The 21399-nt window shown below is 51.9% G+C and overlaps 1 protein-coding gene across 2 annotated transcripts in view; it reads left to right on the top strand.

The window, feature by feature from the left end:
- Window positions 1-16655, top strand: part of Arhgap8 (Rho GTPase activating protein 8) — a 45903-nt gene extending 29248 nt beyond the window's left edge. For both annotated transcript variants that reach the window (XM_050130019.1, XM_050130009.1), the window contains exons 6-12: window positions 285-383; window positions 954-1064; window positions 11463-11536; window positions 12417-12494; window positions 13256-13384; window positions 15239-15342; window positions 16226-16655. In XM_050130019.1, the coding sequence (XP_049985976.1) occupies window positions 285-383; window positions 954-1064; window positions 11463-11536; window positions 12417-12494; window positions 13256-13384; window positions 15239-15342; window positions 16226-16522 (892 nt within the window). In that variant the 3' untranslated portion in view covers window positions 16523-16655. The remainder of the gene's footprint in view (window positions 1-284; window positions 384-953; window positions 1065-11462; window positions 11537-12416; window positions 12495-13255; window positions 13385-15238; window positions 15343-16225) is intronic.
- Window positions 16656-21399: the final 4744 nt, after the last annotated feature.

The raw sequence follows: 21399 nt of genomic DNA, 5'->3' as shown, positions 1-21399 counted from the left end.
TCCCCTTTGGCTGCTTCTGTCTGAGTATTTATCACATGACAGGGAAAGAAACTAAGGCATGTCCATCCACTCCATACAGAAAGGGTCTCCTGAGCTGTCTGCTCTGTGTAAATTCGCAGCCAGTTCAAACTGAAGACCCATAATCATTTTATACAGGCGAGGCTCCAGTACCTTTAGCCCCCCCCCCCCCGGGTCTCGGCGCATGGCCTGTTTCCTGTGTGGCACCCCAACCCCTGCAGCCCTTTCTCACTCATCTCATTATTTTATTATTTTTCTTTCCTTAGTCACAAGTTTGGGAAAAAGGTCACCTACTGCAGCAGCCTGCGTGAGCTCCGAGAGCACCTTCAGTGCGACCAACTGCTCATCCCCCCAGAAGTAGTACGGTGAGTGCCTCGCCATCCCCAGGCACCGCTCCGGGGTCTACTATCCACGCACATGCGCAGGAGACCAAGCCGTGAGGGGTGCATGTGGGTGGGAGGCTCTTCTCACTGCCGTTGCAAAACTGATTAAAAACACGTCGAGGCACAGGTTTGCAGTTCTGCTTCTGAGCCGGATATGAAAGAGATTCCCTGGTGAGCCGGTGAGCCGTGTATAGAATGAAATGAACCAGGGGTGGCAAGCGTAGGGACTCCGGAAGACAGCTAGTGCTGAAAGTCTCACTGAGTGTCTGTGGCAAGCAGGGTTTCAATGATAGAGCAGACCCGGCTTCAGGCCTGTGCCAGGCATGCCAGCTCCAGCGGGGCTCCTGAGCTTGGTCTGACTCTGAGCCCTTCCCTTCTCTCCGAGGGTGCGGCACCCTGCCCAAGATGTCTGAACTTAGACAGGAGACATAGGATATGTGGGTTTCCCATTAATATTGATCAAAGCCTGATCCACACATGGCAATTGGAGATGGCTTCCATGACCAAAAGGCTGTCCCCTTGTGAGGTGACACTCTCCCTTTGTGTCCACAGGTATGATGAGAAGCTGCAAAACCTACACAAAGGCCAATTGCCCCCTCCCACCAAGACTCCGCCCCCTCGGCCACCTCTGCCCACCCAGCAGTTTGGAGTCAGCCTACAATAGTAAGTGGTGGAGGGTGGAGGCTGCTCTGCTTCCTTGGACACTAGCACCCCTCTGTGTCCTGGGGGGTTGCCCCAGCCTGTGCCAGCAGTGGCTAAGCTTAACTCTCCAGGAGTTAGTCAGTCACTCAGCCAAGTGCCCACTGAGGCTGACTGCCCACTGCTCTGTGTGGGCAGAAGAGGAGAGCTTTCTGGTCACGCTTCAGTTCTGGTTCCCTGCCCTTCAGGACTCTGGCTAGGACCCCTCCTCTCACTTCCCAAATGAGATGTGCTCCTGGACTTTGACTGTTAGTGAGTCTGCCATCTTACCTTACCTGTTTACCAGGTCAGCTTCATTCCCACTCACCTGGGGCCCCTCCTCCAGAAGCTTTCCCTGGTGCCCAACCACACAGGCATCTTAGCCTAGCTCTAATCCAGGTTCCTATATGCCTCACCCTCTGGGTTGGAAGTTTGTCCCTCTTTGGGTCTCTTGTCCTGTTAGTAGACCTGGCCAATGAAAACCTAAGGCATTTTTTTTAATGTATTTATTTATTGTACATTAGGGTTTTGCTTGCATGTATGTCTGTGAAGGTGTCAGATCCCCTAGAACTGGAGTTACAGACAGTTGTGTGCTGCAGTGTGGGTGCTGGGAATTGAACCCAGGTCCTTTGGAAAAGCAGCCAGTGCTCTTAACCTCTGAGCCATCTCTCCAGCCCCTCCAGGTGATCAGATCACCCACACTGTGCTCTCAGGAAGAACTGGGCCTGCTGCACTGCAGGTACCTGAGACCTGCTGGGTGTTTCACGTCGTCAATCGCTTTGTGTCAGAAACTTGCATGAGATTTGTTTTTTTACTTAAAACTGGATGTCTTTAAGGTCCATGCAGACTTGGGAACCTGGGAAGAGTTAAAAGGAAGTCTGGTGGGGTTTAAATTTGCCCCTATCCTTCCTGAATCATCAGGATAGAGTTCCTCATGCCCTCCTATGGGCTCTGGGGTAAGACCCATCTGCATGCTCTCCTGGCCTATGATGCAGAGGGCATGCATGGAAGGCAAGGTATGCCCAGTGCATGTCACGTCCTAACCCCTAGAACCAGTGACTGTACATGGCTTCTTAGAAGGACTTTGCAAATGTGATTAAAGACTTGAGATGGAGGCTCTCTGGGCCACCTTGGTGAGCCTAGGGCAGCCCTTGGGTTCTATAAGCAAGAGGCTATGGAAAAGCAGAATGTGTCCCTGAAGACTCCAGGTACCAGCCCCACACCTGTTTTAGACTTGAACTGTAAGGCAATTCAGAGGGTCGTTTTAAGCTAAATAGTCATCACAGCCACTGGGAAGCAGTAGGCGGTGGTGGGGCAGCTGTCAATGTGGTTCTGTACCTGTCAGCAAGGATGAAGCAGTGTTCCCTGAGCAAGGCAGAGGTACCAGTGGTGACCCTAGTGCACGGAGGAGGGCGAGCCTGCAGGGGAGAAGGGGAGCATCTTGGGGTATTATCAAGGGGATTGTGACTCCCTATGTGTGTGTCCCTGATCAGCTTTCTGCCATGATGGCACAATCTGCTGAACCCACTCTGGGTGGAATGAGTGCACGGCTACATCCTGTATGAATAGCATCTGTGACTGCTCCTACTGGACCATACGGTGCCTCCCCACCCAGACACACACTCTCAGAGAGAAAATGGTGAAATAGTTGGCCCTCAAACTGGAGCACAAACTCGCCACTGAAGAGTGTTTTCCTGTTCGTGGATTGTGAATGCATGCTGCTGCGGCTCCTTGGTGGTCCACACATTATAGACGCCCCTGGCTGCCACCCCAATGACAGGGCAGGGCAGGTACTTGCAGCAAACATGAGTCCCTCTAGGTGTCGCTAGTGAGAGTGTGTCCCTGGGAGACCCAGGCTATCTGGTGATAGTTTTCACCATGTTTTTGGGGCTTCTCTGTGCCCATCCTTCCTCCATGGTTCTGCTGCTGCTGTCCCCAGTGGCTCTGCCACTCAGAGTTCCTTAGTGTAGTGTAGAGGCTCCAGCAGGGCCACCTCTGTCTCCTCATCTACAAAAACAAAAACAAAAAAATGGGGCCTGGAGCGCTTGCCCCGTTGCCAGAGCACACTGTATGTATTTCACCATATACCATGGTGGGCTGTGCGCTTGTGATCCCAACACTGTGGAGGCAGAGACATACCTGGAGTTCACTGGCCGGCTGGCCCGGTCTAATTGGCGTGTACAGTGAAAAATGACACCCCAGGTTGTCCTTAGCCACACCTCACACTCACTCATCAGCACACATGTGCACACGCAACCGCTTGAAAAAAACAAGTGTCATGGACAGGTTTGTACAATGTGCGTCTGAGCGATGTGCACAGGAAACTGCTGGTGGCTGTCATCGATCTCTCAGCTCTACTGTGTGACTGACTTCCTGGGGGAAGACTTGGTTTTTGTTTTGTTGTACGTGTATGGGTGTTTTGCCTGTGTGTGTGCACCATGTATGTGCCTGGTCTCCATGGAGACCAGCAGAGTGCATCGGTTCCCCTGGAGCCAGGGTTACAGATGGTTGCGAGATGGCAGGCGGGTGATGGGAATTAAACCTGGGTCCTCTAGAAGAGTGGGTGGTGCCCGTAGCTGCTGAGTTGTCCCTCCAGCTCTGGAGGAGGCCATTTTTGTTCACCTCAGATGGGAGAGATCGACAGACTAAAGAGGAGGTTCTGTCCAAGTCTAGTCTGCAGACCAAAGCGTCGATGGGATCACTCATGGGAGCACAGGTGACTCAGGCGACTGCATCCTTGAGAAGCCCCACAGCCATTATGGGTGATGTCCCAGGCCAGATCCCTGGAGCACCTGTGGGTTCTGTAGAAATCTCCAAGAGTATCCCCTTCCCAGCCGTGTTCACTGTTTACATAACCTTATACAAGCCACAGAAACTTGTAAGTTTCTGGTGAAGTCACGGGCCTTGGGAACCCTCCTCCTTCTTCCCACTTCCTCCCCTTTCCAGGAGAGGGTGTTTCATTCCTAAGCAAACAGCTATGCAACCAAGTCACCAGGGACACCTTTGGTCTTGTGACCTGAGCACGTGCAGGGTGTTCCCACATAGAGTCAGCGCACAGGACACTGCTGGAACTGTCACACTGCTAGTTACTCCTTCCCAGGGCCAGTTACTGCTCTTGACAATCTGTCCATCAGACAAACAGAGCTGGGGTGCAGCTTGGTGGTGGAGCACTTGCCTAGTCTGCGTTACCACCATGATCCACTCCAACCCACGCAGAAAAGCCCACTTCGTTATCTCTTTAGGGAACAGCAAGCAGCGTCAGATGCCTTTGAATACATTCCGTGCACGCCACTTTAAGAGATAATCTGTGTGATTGCTCCTTTAAATTAATATTTTATGTTGTCTCATTGCCAATGACTATAATAAAATGGCAATAAACGTATTAAATAAAGCACCAGATATCTAATTTGTTTGGACTGCGAATGAATGGAAGACATTAAAATTCATAACCAAAGCCTATTCGCCAATGTTAATTTGCTGATTTAAGTTCACAACAGAAAGTCATCACTTGGAACGAGCCGCTTAAGCCAACAGAGGAAGGCAGAGTCAGGAAGTCAGAGGTCTCACTCAGGCTGAGCCAGGGCTCAGAGTGGCTTGTCCAGCATGTGCAAGGTTGTGGGTTCCATCCCCAACACTGCAGAAACATAAAGGCTGGCTTGTCATCCCCGAGGAGATAGATGTGAGTCCCCTCTGGGTATCCGTGAGTCTGGGAAAGAGGACAAGTCCAGAGATGAACCATTGGCCTGGTGACCATAGGCCTTGCCACAGAGTGTGCCGAATATGGTCCCTTCGCTATCCCCTCCTCTAGGAAGCATTCCCTGTTGGCTCCACACAAAATAGGATGTATAGACTCCTCCCCTCCACACATGCATGTACAAACCCCACATCCCCCACCCACTTCTCAGAGTAGGATACCGTGACCATTGCAGGACTGACCTACATGCACTTCCAGGAACTGTCCAGGCCTGGATTACCGGGTAAGCTTTCTCTATTCTAAGTATGCCGTTCTGTGGGTGAGGGTTGTTACAGCCATGGGTATTGCCACCTTGTTTAATGCCAGAACATTCGGTCCACATCTGTTGCCCTTCCTCCCTCACAAGCCCCTCACAGACACGAGCCCACTTTCCATCTCTAAACTCTAGACATGAACTGGAACCACACCAAGCATAGGGCCTTTTAGCTGTGTTCTCTGGCCTGGCATCATGTCCGAGGTGCATAGAGTGTGTAGTCGGATGTGTTTATTATGTAGCCATAGCAGATTCTGTTGGTTCTCCAGCAATTACTGAATATTTTGGTTGTTTCCACCTTTTCATTATTATGGATAATGGTGGTCTGAAAACTGACACACAAGATCTTGAGTTTCTGGGGTGTCCGTTCTCTTGGATCTACAGCTAGGAGCCGAGTCACGGGGTTGCACAAAGTTATGGCTTTAATGAGCAGTGCACCCCACCCCCACCCCTACCCAGGCTTCTGTGCTGGATATTTGGTCCCTGGCTGGTGGTGCTGTTTGGGGAGTTTGTGGAACCCTCAGGGGTGGAGTCTTTCTGGAGGAGGTAGGAGACTAGGGAGAGGGCCTTGAGGATTATAATCCAGCTCCACTACCGGTCCCCATCGTTTTCTGATCCCTGGTGGTGTGAGCAGGCGCAGTGGGCTCCCACTGCCACTGTGAGCTGGTCCTGTGGTCATGTTTCTCCACCATGATGGATTGTGTCTCCTCAAAGAGTGAGCCCAAATGCCCCACCCCTCAGTTTAGTGGCTTTCTCTCAGGGATTGTGTCACAGGGAAAAGTAGATGATCCGCAGGGTGACACCTTTCATGAGGACCCATTAGGCCATTTTCCAAGGTGGCCCAGTACTTCCCATTCCCACCAGCAGTTCGAGTTCCTGCTCCTACATCAGCAGCTAACACTCATCATTGTCTTCCTCCTTCACTGTGGCCATTCTGGTGGGTGTGGAGGGAAGGCCACTGAGTCTCTCATTTTGTTCTTGTGACCAGCAATGCCATGTGTCTCTTTATGTAAATAGCTGTTCATATCACTTCTTTGGAGAACATCTTTCAGATCCTTTGGCTGTTTGTCTTTTTTTATTTTTGTAAAGGCTGTAAAAATATATAGGGGTCTGGAGAGATGGCTCGGTGGTTAAGAGTCCTGGCTGCTCTCCCAGAGGACCCAGGTTCAGTACCCAGCACTCACATGGAAGCTCACAACTGTCTGTAACTCCAGTTCCAAGGCTTTAGAGCCTTCTGGCCTCTACAGGCATTGCACACACAGGATGCACAGACATATATGCAGGCAAAATGCTTAGATACTAGATAGATAGATAGATAGATAGATAGATAGATAGATAGATAGATAGATAGATAGATAGATAGGATAGATACATACATACATAGATAAATAGATATAGATAGATAAAAATACAGTCTAGTTTTTTAAAATAAAGTTGTTTTTAATGTATATGGGTTGTTTTGCTTGCATACACTATGTAGTCTATGCATTACACCTGTGGAATGCCGTGCACCGCGCCCCCGTGTCTGTATTCGGTACGCTTGAACCCAGTTACCGAGCTTCGGCCAAGGGGGCTGGAGGTTAAAATACACAAACACTCACAGACAGAGAGACAGAGACACGGGTCATCCTTGAATTCCCCCTTTGTTGTGTTCAGGGGCAGATTATATAGAGATAGCCACGGCCCAGCCAAACCCACCAGAAACCACTCTCCTGCCATCAGGAACTCTTGAAGGTCTCGTGCTCAGAGCAGCTGAAAGCCAGGACTCAATTAATCCCAACATCCAGCCGAAGGCCAGGACTTAATTGGTCCCAACAGTGGAGAATGCAAGAAAGTGTTGGATTACTTGGAGCCAGAGTTAGAGATGGTTGAGTCACCACGTGGTGCCAGGAATCAAAACGAGATAGATGATTTGAAAGAGTAGCTAATGCTCTTCATCACTGACACACCTCTCCAGCCCCTGGATGCTGGATTGTTATAAGACATGCTTTGTAAATATAGTCTCCTGTTTTGTAGATTGTCGTGTGTGTGTGTGTGTGCGTGCATGTGGAAGCCAGAGAACAATCTCAGGTGTTGTTCCTCAGGTTATCACTCACCTTATTTTCCAAGCCAAGGTCTCTCACTGGCCTGGGGCTCAATGATTATGGACTGGATCAGTGAAGCCCAGGGATCTGCCTATTTCTGCATCCCTGGCACAGGGATTATAAACGCATCCTACTTGCCTGGCTTTTTGTGTAGGTTCCATGGCTTACACTCAGGCCTGTGTGCTTATACATCAGGAACCTTTGCGTGCCCCATCCCCAGCCCTGTGTCATGCTTTGCTGATGTCCTGAGAGTATCTGACCTGGTTCCTTCTGATTGGCCTAGTGGTGGGGAGTGGGCTGCCCTGGACCCTGGTTCTGTGCTGTGCATGCTGACTCAACTTACTGAGGCCTCCGGCTATGGTATCAGCATCCCTGGAAGCCAGTGTGTTGGATGGAACTGCTGTTCCCAGTAGAGCAATGAGACATAGCAAGAGGCACCCAGGCCACAGGCTCCACCCTCATGAGTAGACCTGGGTGTTCTCTCTAGTGCGTTCGCCTGTGGGAAGATAGGTAGGGAGCTCCTCATGCTTTTTCCTCTTTTGTGCTCAGCCCCCTTTTTGCCACATTATAATTTGTGAGAAGCCCTGGCCAGGAGCCAGGCAGATGCAGTACCTGCCTCCACTTAAACTTCCTGCCTCCAGAACTATAAGAAATAAATGTGTTTTATTTGTAAATGATACAGCATCAGGCCTCTTGCTATAGCAACAGAGGTAGGAATAGGCCCTCCACACCAGCAAAGTTTCAAGACACTTGTGAAGCCATTTCTAGTTCCTCACCCAGAGACGACTGGCTCCATAGACATGAGGCCACAGCATTTCTGAGCTCTGCTGTCCTGTCACCTCCTAGCACCCTCACAGCCTCCAGACCCCAACTCAGTAAACAAGCTGTAGTCTGTGCATTTTGTGTGTTGCCAGGTGTGGTGGTGCATGCTTTTAAGCCCAGCACTCAGGAGGCAGAAGCAGGTGGGAGATCTGTGAGTTCAAGGCCAGCCTAGCCTGGTCTACATAGCTAGTTTCAGCACATCCAGAGATATGCAGAAAAGTCCTATCTTAAAATACACACATTGCTCTTTGGGCTGACGAGGGAGGGGGGGCCTTACACACACACGGGGGGGAGAGGGGGGGAAGAGACAGACAGACAGAGAGAGAGAGAGAGAGAGAGAGAGAGAGAGAGAGAGAGAGAGANNGTGGTGGGGGGGGGGGGGAGGGAAAGGGGAGGCAGAGGTGGGGAAGAGACAGAAATATTTAATAAATAAATTTTAAAAAAAAGGAAAGAGAAGAAGGACAAAAAAATAAAAAAATAAAAAAAATAAAATACACACATGCATGCACACACACACACACACACACACACACACACACGTCTGTTCTTGTATATATCTGGTGCTATTTTCCAGGCTCCAAGGACTACAAACTGACACACATATGTGTATATAGGTGTTGAGAACTGAACTCAGATTCCCTGGGAAGGAGAGTGCCCACATTTAACTGCTGAGCCATTGCTTAGCTTGATTTCAACCCTAGCTGTAGCCCACACTAAGCAGTGTGTCTTCAAGAAAAATAATTTACCTCTCCGAGCTTCAGCTTGTCCTCTATGAAAATGGGCATGAACTGATGCCACTAGCATCATTTACCCTTTTACATTTACATCACCAACAAAGACGTGTGATGCACAGTCAGCTGCCACTAACCCGTCGGCGCTGTCCCGCTGCCTTGGCATCCGGGACCTCCCTGGCTCTGACCCTGTGGCCAAGGGGCTCCATGGTGGTGGGAGTTGCAGCCATCCCTCCCATCTTGGGAACTAAATGACATCTCAGAGGTCTGGGGCAGGCTTAGAAGACATTGACTGTCTTGGAGAGCTGAAAAAGCCAGCGCCCTGGGATAGACCCAGGTGCTCACTCTGCCTGCAACCAACTAACCAGCTTCATTGCAATGGCTCTTCCCTCCCCACCCTGCACTCCCATTTATGCATTCAACGCATATAATGCATGCAAAAGCAGGAAAACCTCGCTCTGACTGACGCCAAGCCCTTCTCCCAGGGGACAAGCAAAGCTTATGAGCAAAGTATCCCCATCCTCCTGGACATTGCTCTGTGTCCCACGCTGCTTCGGTAGGTGCCTCTTAGAACCTCAGCTTAGGGGATGGGTTTAATGTGCCCAAGAATCTTTACAGAGACCTGGTCCTTGCCAGTACCACTGAGGTGCTTAGGAGGGACATGATGTGACATATCCCCATTGCCTTGGGCATAGCTGCCTGGGGAGAAAGCAAGTGGGGTCCACCTGCTCTCCTACGTGGGTAATTATTATTCTTGCCACTGACTCTCTGAGTCCATGGTGGAAGTCTGGGCCAGCAAGTAGGGGCTGGAGGGGTGAGAGATGGCATGGGACTGTGGGGTACTTGCAGAAACTCAGAACTGTGGATGCCCTATAGGTAGTAGCAACTTCTGGTCAGGTCTCCAGTAGCTGTAAGCTCTGATAGGCAGAGGTAGAATGCCACTCCTTAGATACACAGGACAGTGGCCTGAGGCTGGGGAAAATCCCTCCCCATGGGGACCTGGGTTTTCTCCACTGCCATAGCAGGTGGGGTTGGATGGTTCCCAAGGCACTGCGGGTCCCCGAAGGATCTGCTTTAAACAGCAAAGGGCAGCGAAGCACCAGGCAGAGGGGTCTTTAGTGGCTCAGCCTTGTCTCGTGCTGAGCAGGACTCTCCAAGAATGATGGCCAGCTTGGTCATTTGCTGTGTGACCTGTACGGTCAGCACAGTTTACTGGGTCCAAATGTTCCCTTCTGTCATGGGCTGTTTATGCTCTGCTTGGGGACACCACTCAGTGCTGGCATGAGAATGATTTCTGCCACCAGCACCAGCATTGGTTTTTTGCTTAACAACACCTCTACATCCCTCAGGCCCTGGAGAGGTTCTGCCAGTACCCTTGCTTTGCAGAACCAGGGAGCCTGGGGCTCAGGAGGGTAGGGATCTGGTTAGCAGTAGCGTAGCTCCGGGCTCCCTAGAAAACAGTGTTGCAGCAGGTGCTGCCTTGTCCCTTCTCCCCATCCCATCACCTCCTCCCTGAGAGCTGGCAAAGGGGAAGCTGACCTGGGACAGGCTGGGAAGGGCCCATTCATTCCTGGACGTCTCTGGAGGCCCGGACAGTCTCATGGCTACTTGGTGCCTTTCCAGGGTCCTACATGTGTGGTTTTAGCAGAGAGAAAGATTTCCGTGAAACCAAACCACGCACGGAGTCAGGGTGTGTGGCAGCCATCACTGCTGTGACATGGACATCCTAGTTGAACTGAGCCAAGTGTTTAAGGTTCACTCCTAATATCCAAGGACCGCCCACATAGGTTCATCCCTAATATCCAAGGACCACCCACATAGGTTCACTCCTAATATCCAAGGACCGCCCACATAGGTTCACCCCTAATATCCAAGGACCGCCCACATAGGTTCACCCCTAATATCCAAGGACCGCCCACATAGGCTCACCCCTAATATCCAAGGACCGCCCACATAGGTTCACCCCTAATATCCAGGGACCGCCCACATGGGAACAGAGCAGGTTTGCTGATGTTTCATGTGTCCCCTGCTAATCTCACAGCCAGCCCAGGCAACAAGCCTCATACCACACTCACTCAACAGAAGGGGAAAGAGTGGCTCAGCGAGGTCAGTGCTGGGTTTGACTGGCAGCATCAGGGCTCCTGTGCACACTCCACCTCTCTGTTCTGTTTTTAATATGTACTTTTGTTTGGTTTTGAGACAGAGTCTCTCTGTAGTCTTGGCTGTCCTGGAACTCACTATGTATGTAGACCAGGATCTATTCGCCTGCCTCTGCCTCCCGCATGCTGGGATTAAACGTGTGTGACACCATTCCCAGCAAGTGCCTTTTAAAACTGGATGAACACCTCGTCTGGTCTCCTAGGTCCATACTCACAGTCACAGTCAGACTTTCTTGTATCTCTCTGTGTGTCTTCTTGTCTGTAATGCTTTTTTTTTTTTTCTTTCACTCCTTTGTCCTCTGGCAAGCTCCTACTCATCCCTCAAAACCTCCGCCTTGAAGTAGCCCCCGGGAAGCCTCCAGTCCCCAGGGTTCTCCGCAGTATATTCTGGGTTGAGTTACAGCTTTGTGTTGTCTCCCAAGTGTTTGGACTCTCGTGTCCGTAGGTGGGGTCTGAGCTTGTGTCTATCCCTGGACACTCCTTGATGTTGTATTTTCTCAGAAAGGGGAATCCAAGGGCCTTCTGCTGGCCGTGCCTGCCATCAGGGTCTGGAATAAGCCAGTACTCTTTTCCTCCTCAGCCTCAAAGACAAAAATCAAGGCGAGCTCATCCCCCCTGTGCTGCGGTGGACAGTGACGTACCTGAGGGAGAAAGGTAAGGAGCTAGCTCTGGCTAGGTCACGCAACAGCGCCTTTCTAGAAGGACTTTGTTTCAGATCCTGAATACCCTACAAGCTGCTGGAGCTGAGACCTGAGCAAGCATTAGATGCACAGTGGCCCCAGGTGTGGCCTTAAATGATCTGACTTTAAATACCTGTGTGTATATGTGTGTGTGTGTGTGTCTTTTGTGTGCTTGCTGTGTGACCTGGAGCCAGCTGCTTACCTTATCTGGGCCACCATCCCCTGGTCTGTCCAGCGGGGTTAATACCAATACCTACCTAACTCACAGAGTTTTGGGTGTGTGCATCCCTGTGAGCAGCAGGTTCACTGTCTGGGCTGAGCCTGGGTCTGCAGGCTCCATGGCCCATGGATGGGTATACCCTTTGACTTGGAAGGCTTGGGCTTCACAGCTTTCTGAGATCATGGCTTGAAGGCAGAAAGAAGCATTGCATGTACAGCGTGGCCACCTTGGGTATGTGTGCATCACTGTGGGGCTGTGGAAAAGCTAGGAAGGAGATGCAGGAGAGACCAGAAGGACTTTAGCCTCCAGGCTGCTGCCTAGTGTTCTCGTGTGTTCTAGGGTGCTGTTCCTGACTTTCTCTCCTGGTTGTGAAGCCAACCGGGGCCTGGTGATGTTTGAAACTGGTGGTGAAGAATCAGGGTCACAAGCTGCTAGGCGGCAGGGGCTACTGGAGCTCGGGCTTGTGTGTTTCCGCACTCCTTTCTCTTAGGGAGAGAGATTTAGGTGGGACATCGGGTGACTGGAAAACCTGACCTGTGGCCATGGGAGGTTGATGCCGCAGACAGGGGATTCGCAGAATCTCAGGCAGGCCAGAGTTCTGGGAACTGAGGTGTCCAGTCTCTTCTTCCTGCAGGGCTGCGCACGGAGGGTCTGTTCCGGAGATCGGCCAGCGCCCAGACTGTCCGCCAGGTGCAGCGACTGTACGATCAAGGTAATGCCCCAGACCCCTCCCTCCTGCCTGATTCTCGACTGCCACTCCCCAGTTCTCGGTAATTCCATACCCCACCTAACCCTAGAGACAGGTCTGGGCAAGGCTGCTGCCTGGGAACTCCAACCACCATCCCATTGTAGAGCAAGGGGATCCTGTGTCCAGACACCAGCCTGCTAGGCAAGGCACTGCCCCAGCTCCTATTGTCTGTGTACCTTCTCCACTGACACCACGTGGTCACATGATTTGAACTAACACTTCAAGGTAGGGAAATCAAGTTATGGCTTTACATAGGCAGCCTCGACCCTGCAAGCAGAGAACTGGCATCTGAGCTAGGGGTACCACCAAAATATCACTAAGCAAGTAGCTATCTTGCTCCCAGGAACACTTGCCCCCCAGCCCCGCTTTGAGCCCGCCATGTTCCTGTAATTATACATTCAGTCATCAAACACTAGGCCCGCACAGTCCCGAGCTGGGCATTAGACACCAGCCTGGTCCTGTGTGGAGCCCCAGAGACAAGGCCCTGACCTTGGAGCTTCAATCTCCATGAAGAGCCAAACCTTACCTGGAGGGAACCAATGGCTGGCCCCATGGGCACCCTAGAAGAGGGAGGGAGGAGCAGGAAGGGGATAGCTGGTGGGGAACAGCAACCCCGTATCCAGGTGGGGACGGAGGCCTCCCTGGGACACACGGCTGTGACCTCCCCCTCCAGCTCGCAAGCCATGGGCTGAGTAAGCTGCTCAGCTGTGCCCTCCTGTGTTCAGGAAAGCCGGTGAACTTTGATGACTACGGAGACATGCATGTCCCAGCTGTGATCCTGAAGACCTTCCTGCGCGAGCTGCCCCAGCCACTCCTGACCTTCCAAGCTTACGAGCAGATTCTCGGGATCACCAGTATGTACCTGAGCCAACTCCAGCCTCTTGTCTCGGCTGAGGCAGTGTCTGCCCAACCTTGGCCTCATTTCTGCCCCGCCCTGCGGATCAGCAGAGGGGAACTTGGGGCCACCCCTCTATTCAGTGAGGCTGTAGGCTGCTGCTGACATAGAGTGGGCCAAATTGTCCTTAGGGTTGGGGAGAGTGACCCTAGCTTGCCTGGTGGCCCTACTCAGGTGGCAACAATTCTCGTTCAAGTGAAGTATGCAGGCACTTCCTGGGAACCCTGTGGAAGCTTCCTGATGGCCATAGTCTCCAGAGACAAGGAGAACACTGGTTACCCAGGAGTCAGGAGAGTCATTGCCCCTGTCCAGAGCTGACTGTCACCAGTTGTGTGACCTGGGGCAGCCATGAAGCCCCTCTGCGTTCACTGGGGCTCTTCTGAGGATTGACGGCACAGCAAGGGGTAGGGATGCAGCTCAGTAAACAGAGCTCTCACCCGGCATGCAGGAAGCCCCAGATCCCACCCCAGTGCCAAATAAAGTAGGCACGGTGCTGTGTAGATGTAACTCCTCCCCTGGAAGGCAGAGGCAGGAAGATCAGGACCTCAAGGTCACCGTTGGCTCAGAACAAGTAAGAATATGCTCAGCTGACTGACATCACAGTCATTGTTGTGACATTCTGCCGCTCTGCCTGCTTCCCCGGGAAGGGTAAGGAGGACCACCATAATAGCCACAGTGGCTTGTGTTCCTCCCATGTCCTCTCTGAGGCCATTGTTCTCTGAAGAGGGGCTTGAGACCGTGTCATCCACAGCCTGGAGCTGGCGGCCACTTGTTTCCCTGGAAATGGGAATGGCAAGGACATTCCTTGTCCACTGTCCACCGAGATGACTAAGCAACCACAGCTCGGTTCCCTTTTTTATTAGAAAGCCCTCAGGCTTTTCATAGGCTGGAATCCTGGGTCCTGGAAGGAGCGTTCATACAGCTCCAGGGTCTCCTAGTCACTGCACAGGCTTAGCAGGGGGACAGTGGTGTGTCAGAGGCTGGGGGCTCAGAAACAGGGTTGTGCACATGTCTGTGGGTGGAGGGTCTGATGGTGTAGATTAGTTGCTAGAGCACCTGGCTTCCATCCCTAGCACTAGATAAACTAGAAATACGCCTATAATCCTAGCTTTTGGGAAATGGAGGCAGGAGGACCGGGAGTTCAAGGGTATCCTCAGCTATACGACAAGTTTGAAGCCAGCCTGGCTTTGTCTCAAAACAAAACTCAAATCAAGGGCAATGGTGGGAACTGAGGGTCTATGTGTGAAAATAGTTAGATCCAGCACCCTGTCTCCACCCCCGAATGTGGGGCTTTCCAGAAGAACAGCACAGTGTGGTGATCTGTGTACTAAGACTCATGGGAAGGTGCATTTATTTTAGAGGAGGCCAGAGAGTAAATGTTTCAGCCTTCCCAGCCACACAGCCTCCATGGCAGCTGCTGGCCCCTTCGCTGTAAGCCTCAAGCAGCCCCAGGCAATGTGTCAACACACAGCTACATTGTGTTCAAGTAAAACATTGCTGATCGCTGGCATGGTGGTACACGCCTCTCATGCCAACACTTGGAAGGTAGAGAGAACAAATAAAGCCTTTATTGACAAAGAAACACGCTGGGCCAGATGTGGGCTACAGTCTCTGTGTTAATTGCTGGCCCTGGTGTAGCCTTTTCCTGTTTGCAGAGTGACACACTGCCCTGCTTGCCAGCGATCAGTCGTTTCTGAGGCAATTACACAGAGGAGGAAGGAGCCTGGCAGAAGTAGTAGGGTGTTAGCGAGTTACAGGGCCAGGCTGGCCTTAGGACTGTACCGCCTGGGCCAGCAGCCTCATGCCATTGCAGGTGTGGAGAGCAGCCTGCGTGTGACACACTGTCGCCTGATCCTGCAGAGCCTCCCGGAGCACAACTACACCGTCCTCCGCTACCTCATGGGCTTCCTGCATGAGGTAAGTGGAATTAGCTGCCTCCCAGGATGAGGAAGCCCAGCCCTAGGACTGGCCCTGGGGCTTCTCACCAGCACAGACCCGGGCTGTTTTTCCCAGGTTCAAAGTCACGCCCACTCCACTCTAACCACCAAAGGATGTCACTCAAGGTCCAGCCAAGCTCCTCTGAGAAGCTTGATGGTCTGATGCGATGCCCAGGGATGGGAGCCAGGAGGGACAGAGGGGACAGTCTGTCATATGATGTCACATTCTTGGCTTTGCATGTATGGATTTTGACATTACCTGCGGCCTCCATTCCAGAACTCTTTTGTTTGTTTATTATTTATTTATGTGTGTGTGTGTATGTGCATGCACACACATGTGTACATACGTTACAGCATGCATACCACATGGGGGTTGGAAGACCGTCTGCAGGGAACAGCAGGTTCTCTCAGACAACTGTCGGCCCCAGGGATTAAACTCAGATTGCCAGGCTCCGCAGAAGCTATTGTTACCCACTGAGCCAGCTCACTGGCTCCATTGTTGTTTCTTGAGAAAGGGTTTCTCCCTGGCCTGGACTTCACCAAGTAGGCTGGGCTGGTTGGCCAGTGAGCCCCAGGGATCCACCTGTCACTGCCTCCCCGGTGCTGGGATTACAGGCGTGTACTATATTATTCGGGGGACCAAACTGGCTGGTGTGGCAAGCACTTGGCGAGACGAATTGAGCCGCCTCCCCAGTCCATTCCCTCTGCCTCCAGAGCTCTTTCCACCACACCAGCCCCTCGGGGTGAGGACGGAATCATCTAGAACTCTCCCTACCACACCAGTCTTCTTTGGGGTGAGGACAGAATCTAGGCTGCTGATGCCTGGGGGCTCATTTCTTGGTTTCCTCTGCGGCCTCTTTCAGGTATCTCAGGAGAGCATTTCAAACAAGATGACCAGCTCAAACCTGGCATGTGTGTTCGGGCTGAATTTGATCTGGCCGTCTCAGGGGGTGGCTTCCCTGAGTGCCCTGGTACCTCTGAACCTCTTCACGGAGCTGCTGATTGAGTACTACGACAAAGTCTTCAGCGCCCAGGAGGCCCCCGGGGAGCACACGCAGAACACTGTGGAAGTAGAACAGGCTGGTCCTGTCACCAGAGGATTCACGCCCACAGGCACGCCCCGGGCCTCACCATACTTGCCGCGCCTCCGTGTCCCCTGACTGGCAGGAGACACCTCAAGTTGGAGATGCCGCCTTGCAACCTGTGTTGCATCTGTGTCCCCGTTTGTTCTATGAACTTATTGTCTGTAAGAAGACACAGGAATTAAATGAACCCAGAACTTTTTAGTGAGAATTTTGTGGTTCTGATTGCTGGGTCCATCATGGTTCTGGCCTATGGCTGAAATGAAATACATTGTGTGAGGGTGGGTGGCTGTTTTGAACCACAGTGCAATGTGACCTAAAGGGGATGTAAATGTGTGGGTGAGGGGCCCAGAGCAGTCTCTATGTGACAGGCCATCGGACCTAGTGACTTACACAGCTGTAGGTTGGCCACAATCGATGGGTTACCTGACAGTTCAAGGGTCCTTGGGAGACTTGCACATGCCCTGGCTGAGTTGGCTATCAGCTGGGGAGACTTAGTTGTCTGACCAGTTACTCCTATCCTCCAGCAGGTGGAACGGGGCACATGGTGCCTTGGGCAGAGGCACTGAAGAAAGATGGTCTTTGAGATCATGGGTAGCAATGCTTAGGGCCCCGTGGAAAAGCATGTCCACTGCCAAGCTGGCTGGCCACAGTGGGGAGAGGAACATGGTAGGCACTCCACACAAGAAGAGCTGCCGTTGGGCAGCCAGTCTGCCAGAAGGTTCCAGATCTGGGGCCTCAGACAGACTGTCCCCTCAGGGTTGTAGAAGGGACCCTGTGCATTATCAAATGCAGTGCAGCAAAGTCACCAGCAAAAAGTTCGATATGTTACCCGTATTGCACAAGCTTAGGTCACGTGCTCATCCTGGACCAATCCCTGTGGCCAGAGGACGCACTGAAGGGCTAGGCCTGGGTCACAGACTTCCTGCTGGGATCCAGATCATCCACAGTTAACAATCATCACAGGGTCAGCTGCCTTCACGCTCCTGCTGCAGACAGAAGGGGATGGATGCTTGGGGACAAAAGCCCACCTCAGATACCTGCTGTCAGTCCCTCCAGGCCTGCATGGGGGCTGTCCCAAACTGGGTGGTGACCCCAGTGCCTGTCCAACATGGTGTTAAAGGAAGAGCTGCATTGTGGGACCTTCTCATGGGAGACTAGAAAGTAGAATCGAGACAGGAAGTTAGGTCAGGCTATGAGCCTCACAGTCCACCCCTGAGTGACCCACTTCCTCCTCTCCTAAAGTTTACAGAAACTTCCAGAACATTGTCACAACAATTGGTTTTAAACAACTGGTTTAAAGGCTGAGTTTTAAACACAGGAGCCTGTGGAGAACATTCCACATCCCTGAAGGCACAGGCTTTACTCAGTGGCTAACACGAGAACGGAGACCTGCCTGAGAACCCGGACCCTGCTAACACATCATTCTGATCCAGATGGTGTTGCCACCTGGTGAGTGGATCTGCAAACACCTGATTCCTGGGGACCCACTTGACTGATCCTGCAGGGCAGCCCCTTCTCTTATAAGCAGTCATTGAAGCATTCCCTCTTCTGCCCCAGAGATGCAGAAGACACAGAGAGATTGAGTCTGCTGTTGAAAACATGGTGCCCAAAACTTCAGCTCATAGGTTACAGGCGCCCATGAAGGGAGGGCAGGGCAGGAACCCAAGGCAGGAACATAGAGGCAGCAACTGAGGCAGAGGCCATGGAGGACTGCTTTACTGGCTTGCTCCTCATGGATTACTCAGCCTGCTTTCTGGGCTGGGAGCACCAGCCCATGGATGCCACTGTCCCTAGAGAGCTGGGCGATCATATATCAATCACCAGTCATGAAATGCCCCACAGACTTGCCTACAAGCAATCTGACGGAGGAATTTTCTCAACTAAGATTTCTCTTTCCAGATGACCATAGCTTGTGTCAGAAGTTAACCAGTATAGCTGTGTCCAAACCGGTGAGGGCTTCTGCTCTGTGGTTTTCATGGAGAAGTGAGGCTGAGGGAGGCTCTGGGCTTTCTCTTCCCTACTGGACAGTGGGGGCTTACACCACATGCACCCGTCCGTCTCTGGAAAGTTTAGCTCTGTGGTGGCTTGAGCTAGAAGTGCAGTTCCCAGCCCTGGTCTGTTAGCCTCAGCATGCTTGATCTCCTCTGCCTGATTCCTGTCTGGGCACAGAGCACTGAGAAAGCTGAATGCTCCCCCGAATGTGGATGTCTGCTTATTTGTATCTGCCCCTGGACAATCATGTCGACATTATTCCCTGGTTGTATCAAAACTGCTCAGCATGTCTAACCCGAGGCTCAGACACAATCCGCCCTAGCTATGGTCACAGCACAACCCAAAATGGATAAGCTGCTAAATCCCTGAGCGTTGCTGGGGATTGAGATGGGGGAGGGGGTAACTCGACCACGCAGTTCTTGAGGGTGAGCGGTAGGTAGATGATACCTTGTCACACCGCAGAAGGGCTGGACCCTGAGAGATGGCTGAGACTAAAAAAATAGCTTTGTCTTCCTGGTGTCCATCTCCGCTGCTCAGCACTGTCACACATGTGTCACACCTGAAGTGGCCCTCAGCTGACATACCCTTCACCAAATGCCCTGCCTGCTGCCGAGGGCTCCGGCCTGACCTCGGTGTTGAGAGGAGCCCCGGGTGGCGTACCTCCTGGATTCTCTTCTCCACAGCCCCTCCTGTCGCCCCCAGCCAAGCTCCAGTCACGTGTATTGGCTCCCCGGTGACCCACCCACCAGGCTCTGTCGTTCCCAGGCCCAGAGGCACATGGATTCCCCTCGGCTTCATGAAACTCGTTGTGCTTTCTTCTTCCCCTTCTCCTTTTTTTCTTTCTGTCATCCTAAGAGCCTTTCTTTCTCCCTTCGTTTCTTTCACTTTGGTTTCTTCATTTCTTTTCCCCCCTTTGCTTTCCTTCCTTTCTTCCCCCTCCCTCTTTTTTCTTTCTCTCTTCTCTATCATTCATTCTTCCTTTCTCTCTGCATGTCTTTCTTTTTCTCTCTTCCCATTTCCCTCCCATCTCTCCCACCCTTTCTTCCTCCCCCTCTCTCCTTCCTTCCTTCCTTCTTTCTAACAACCCTTCCTCTCTGACCCTAAACAGTCAAACAAAGTGGGCTCCCAGCAAGGCTCAGTACGGCATCTGAGGCAGCCGACCCACCATGTCCCCACCACAGCCTCTGGAAAGGCCACCATGAATGCGCACATGCACCCCGCCCTCCTCCCCCCATCATCATGATGTCTGTGCTCACAGAATGCTGAATAACCCCGAAGGGTCTCAGAGTTCTGCTGCCAGGGAGAAAGAAAGAAAGAAAAATGATGGCTCCCTTAAGAGCCTGCCATTGTGAGCCCCGAATTAACAATGACATTAAATCAAGCCTCATGCATTATGCAGTGGGGTTTACAGGGAAATGCGTGTCTGTGAAATATATGTTTCAAATTTCCTGACTTGGAGAGGTGCCCCAAGATGGTCTCCTGCCGGTCTTTTGATAACAGTTTCTCTTCACAAATGGTAATTGTAGAATCCCAGCCCAGCGCTGCGTGGACCCATCACCTTCCTGTGTCTCGGCACAATTTCCCGATCATTCCCACAGCAAAAGAAAGTGATTACTGCGATCGCATGTGGGAAGCACACAAAATGTCCCGGCTTAAAACAATGCCAACAATGCCTGGACAAGAACTCCAGGGTGTCAGCATCGCCAGGACACCCCGGATAAATTAGTCAAACATTCACTTCTGCAGAAACGACAGAGATTGCCAATGACTCCAGAGGTTCAGCAGGCTGCCCAGAACTTGTAGCTGACATTCACAGTGAACCACAGGCACCAGCCAGACCCACATGCACCAGGGTTCGCCATGGCAGGAAATGTCAGGGAGGGAAAATGGAAGTCAGAAAAGAGAAGTCACTCATGGATGGCTGAGGCACAGACTGATGCAGACGCTGGGAGAGCAACTCAGTGAGCTGGGGAAATCAGACTGTGTGTCTAGGAATGACCCGGGAGGGGGACCAGAGCATTGCTGCAGGGCGGTGCAGCCAGCCTGTCCTTCATCAGCAGGAAGAGCAGTAAGTCGAGGTGCGGGGACTGCAGAGTGTCCTACAGCCAACATGACTAGAACTGATGGATGTGTCGATTTGGATCTGAGTTTCTCCTGATGACCATCTGTGCTTGTCACACCTCTGTGACCCAAAAACTAGCAGGAAGTCTCTGCAAGCCAACAATTGCTCATCACCGAATGATTTGACACACGTTGAATGATATACAAGCTGAAGCAGTTATTGAAAACAGATGGGGGGCTGGAGAGATGGCTCAGTGGTTAAGAGTACTGGCTGCTCTTCCAGAGGATCCCGGTTCAATTCCCAGCACCTACATGGTATCTCACAACTGTCCGTAACTCCCGTTGCAGGGGTTCTGACACGCTCACACAGACATACATGCGAGCAAAACACTAATGCACATAAAATAAAAACAAATTTTAAAAAAGACTGAATGTTGGATGCCGTGGGATGGCTCAGTGGGTAAAGGTGCTTACCTGTATACAAGCCTGGTGACTGGAGTCTACTTCCTGGAACATGGTGGAAGGAAAGAACTGCCTTTTCACATGTGCACCATGGCATGAGTGTGCCCACACACGTGCACACATATACACACACACATACACACACATATGTGCACACACACACTAAACAGAAAAAAACCTGAATGACGGATGCAGAGAATGGGGCTTGGTGGTAGAGTGCTTGCCTAGCATGTGTCCCACCCCTCAGTGGCTATGGGTTATACCCCTCAGTGTTTGGGATGGAGGGAGAAAGGGATGGGATAGGAGGGGGTCACAATGCGTGAAGACACAAGCAAGCCGAACACCTGGATCTATGCAGTGTTTACAGAACATCATACTCAACAACTGAGGGGGTGTGGCTACCAATGTAGACCAGAGTCAGGGTCCTAAGACAAGGC

Source organism: Alexandromys fortis, unplaced genomic scaffold (assembly GCF_014885135.2).
Source record: "Alexandromys fortis isolate MF-2015 unplaced genomic scaffold, M_Fortis_MF-2015_v1.1 scaffold_28, whole genome shotgun sequence".
Classification (NCBI taxonomy): domain Eukaryota; kingdom Metazoa; phylum Chordata; class Mammalia; order Rodentia; family Cricetidae; genus Alexandromys; species Alexandromys fortis.
This window is presented reverse-complemented; position numbering and strand designations above follow the sequence as displayed.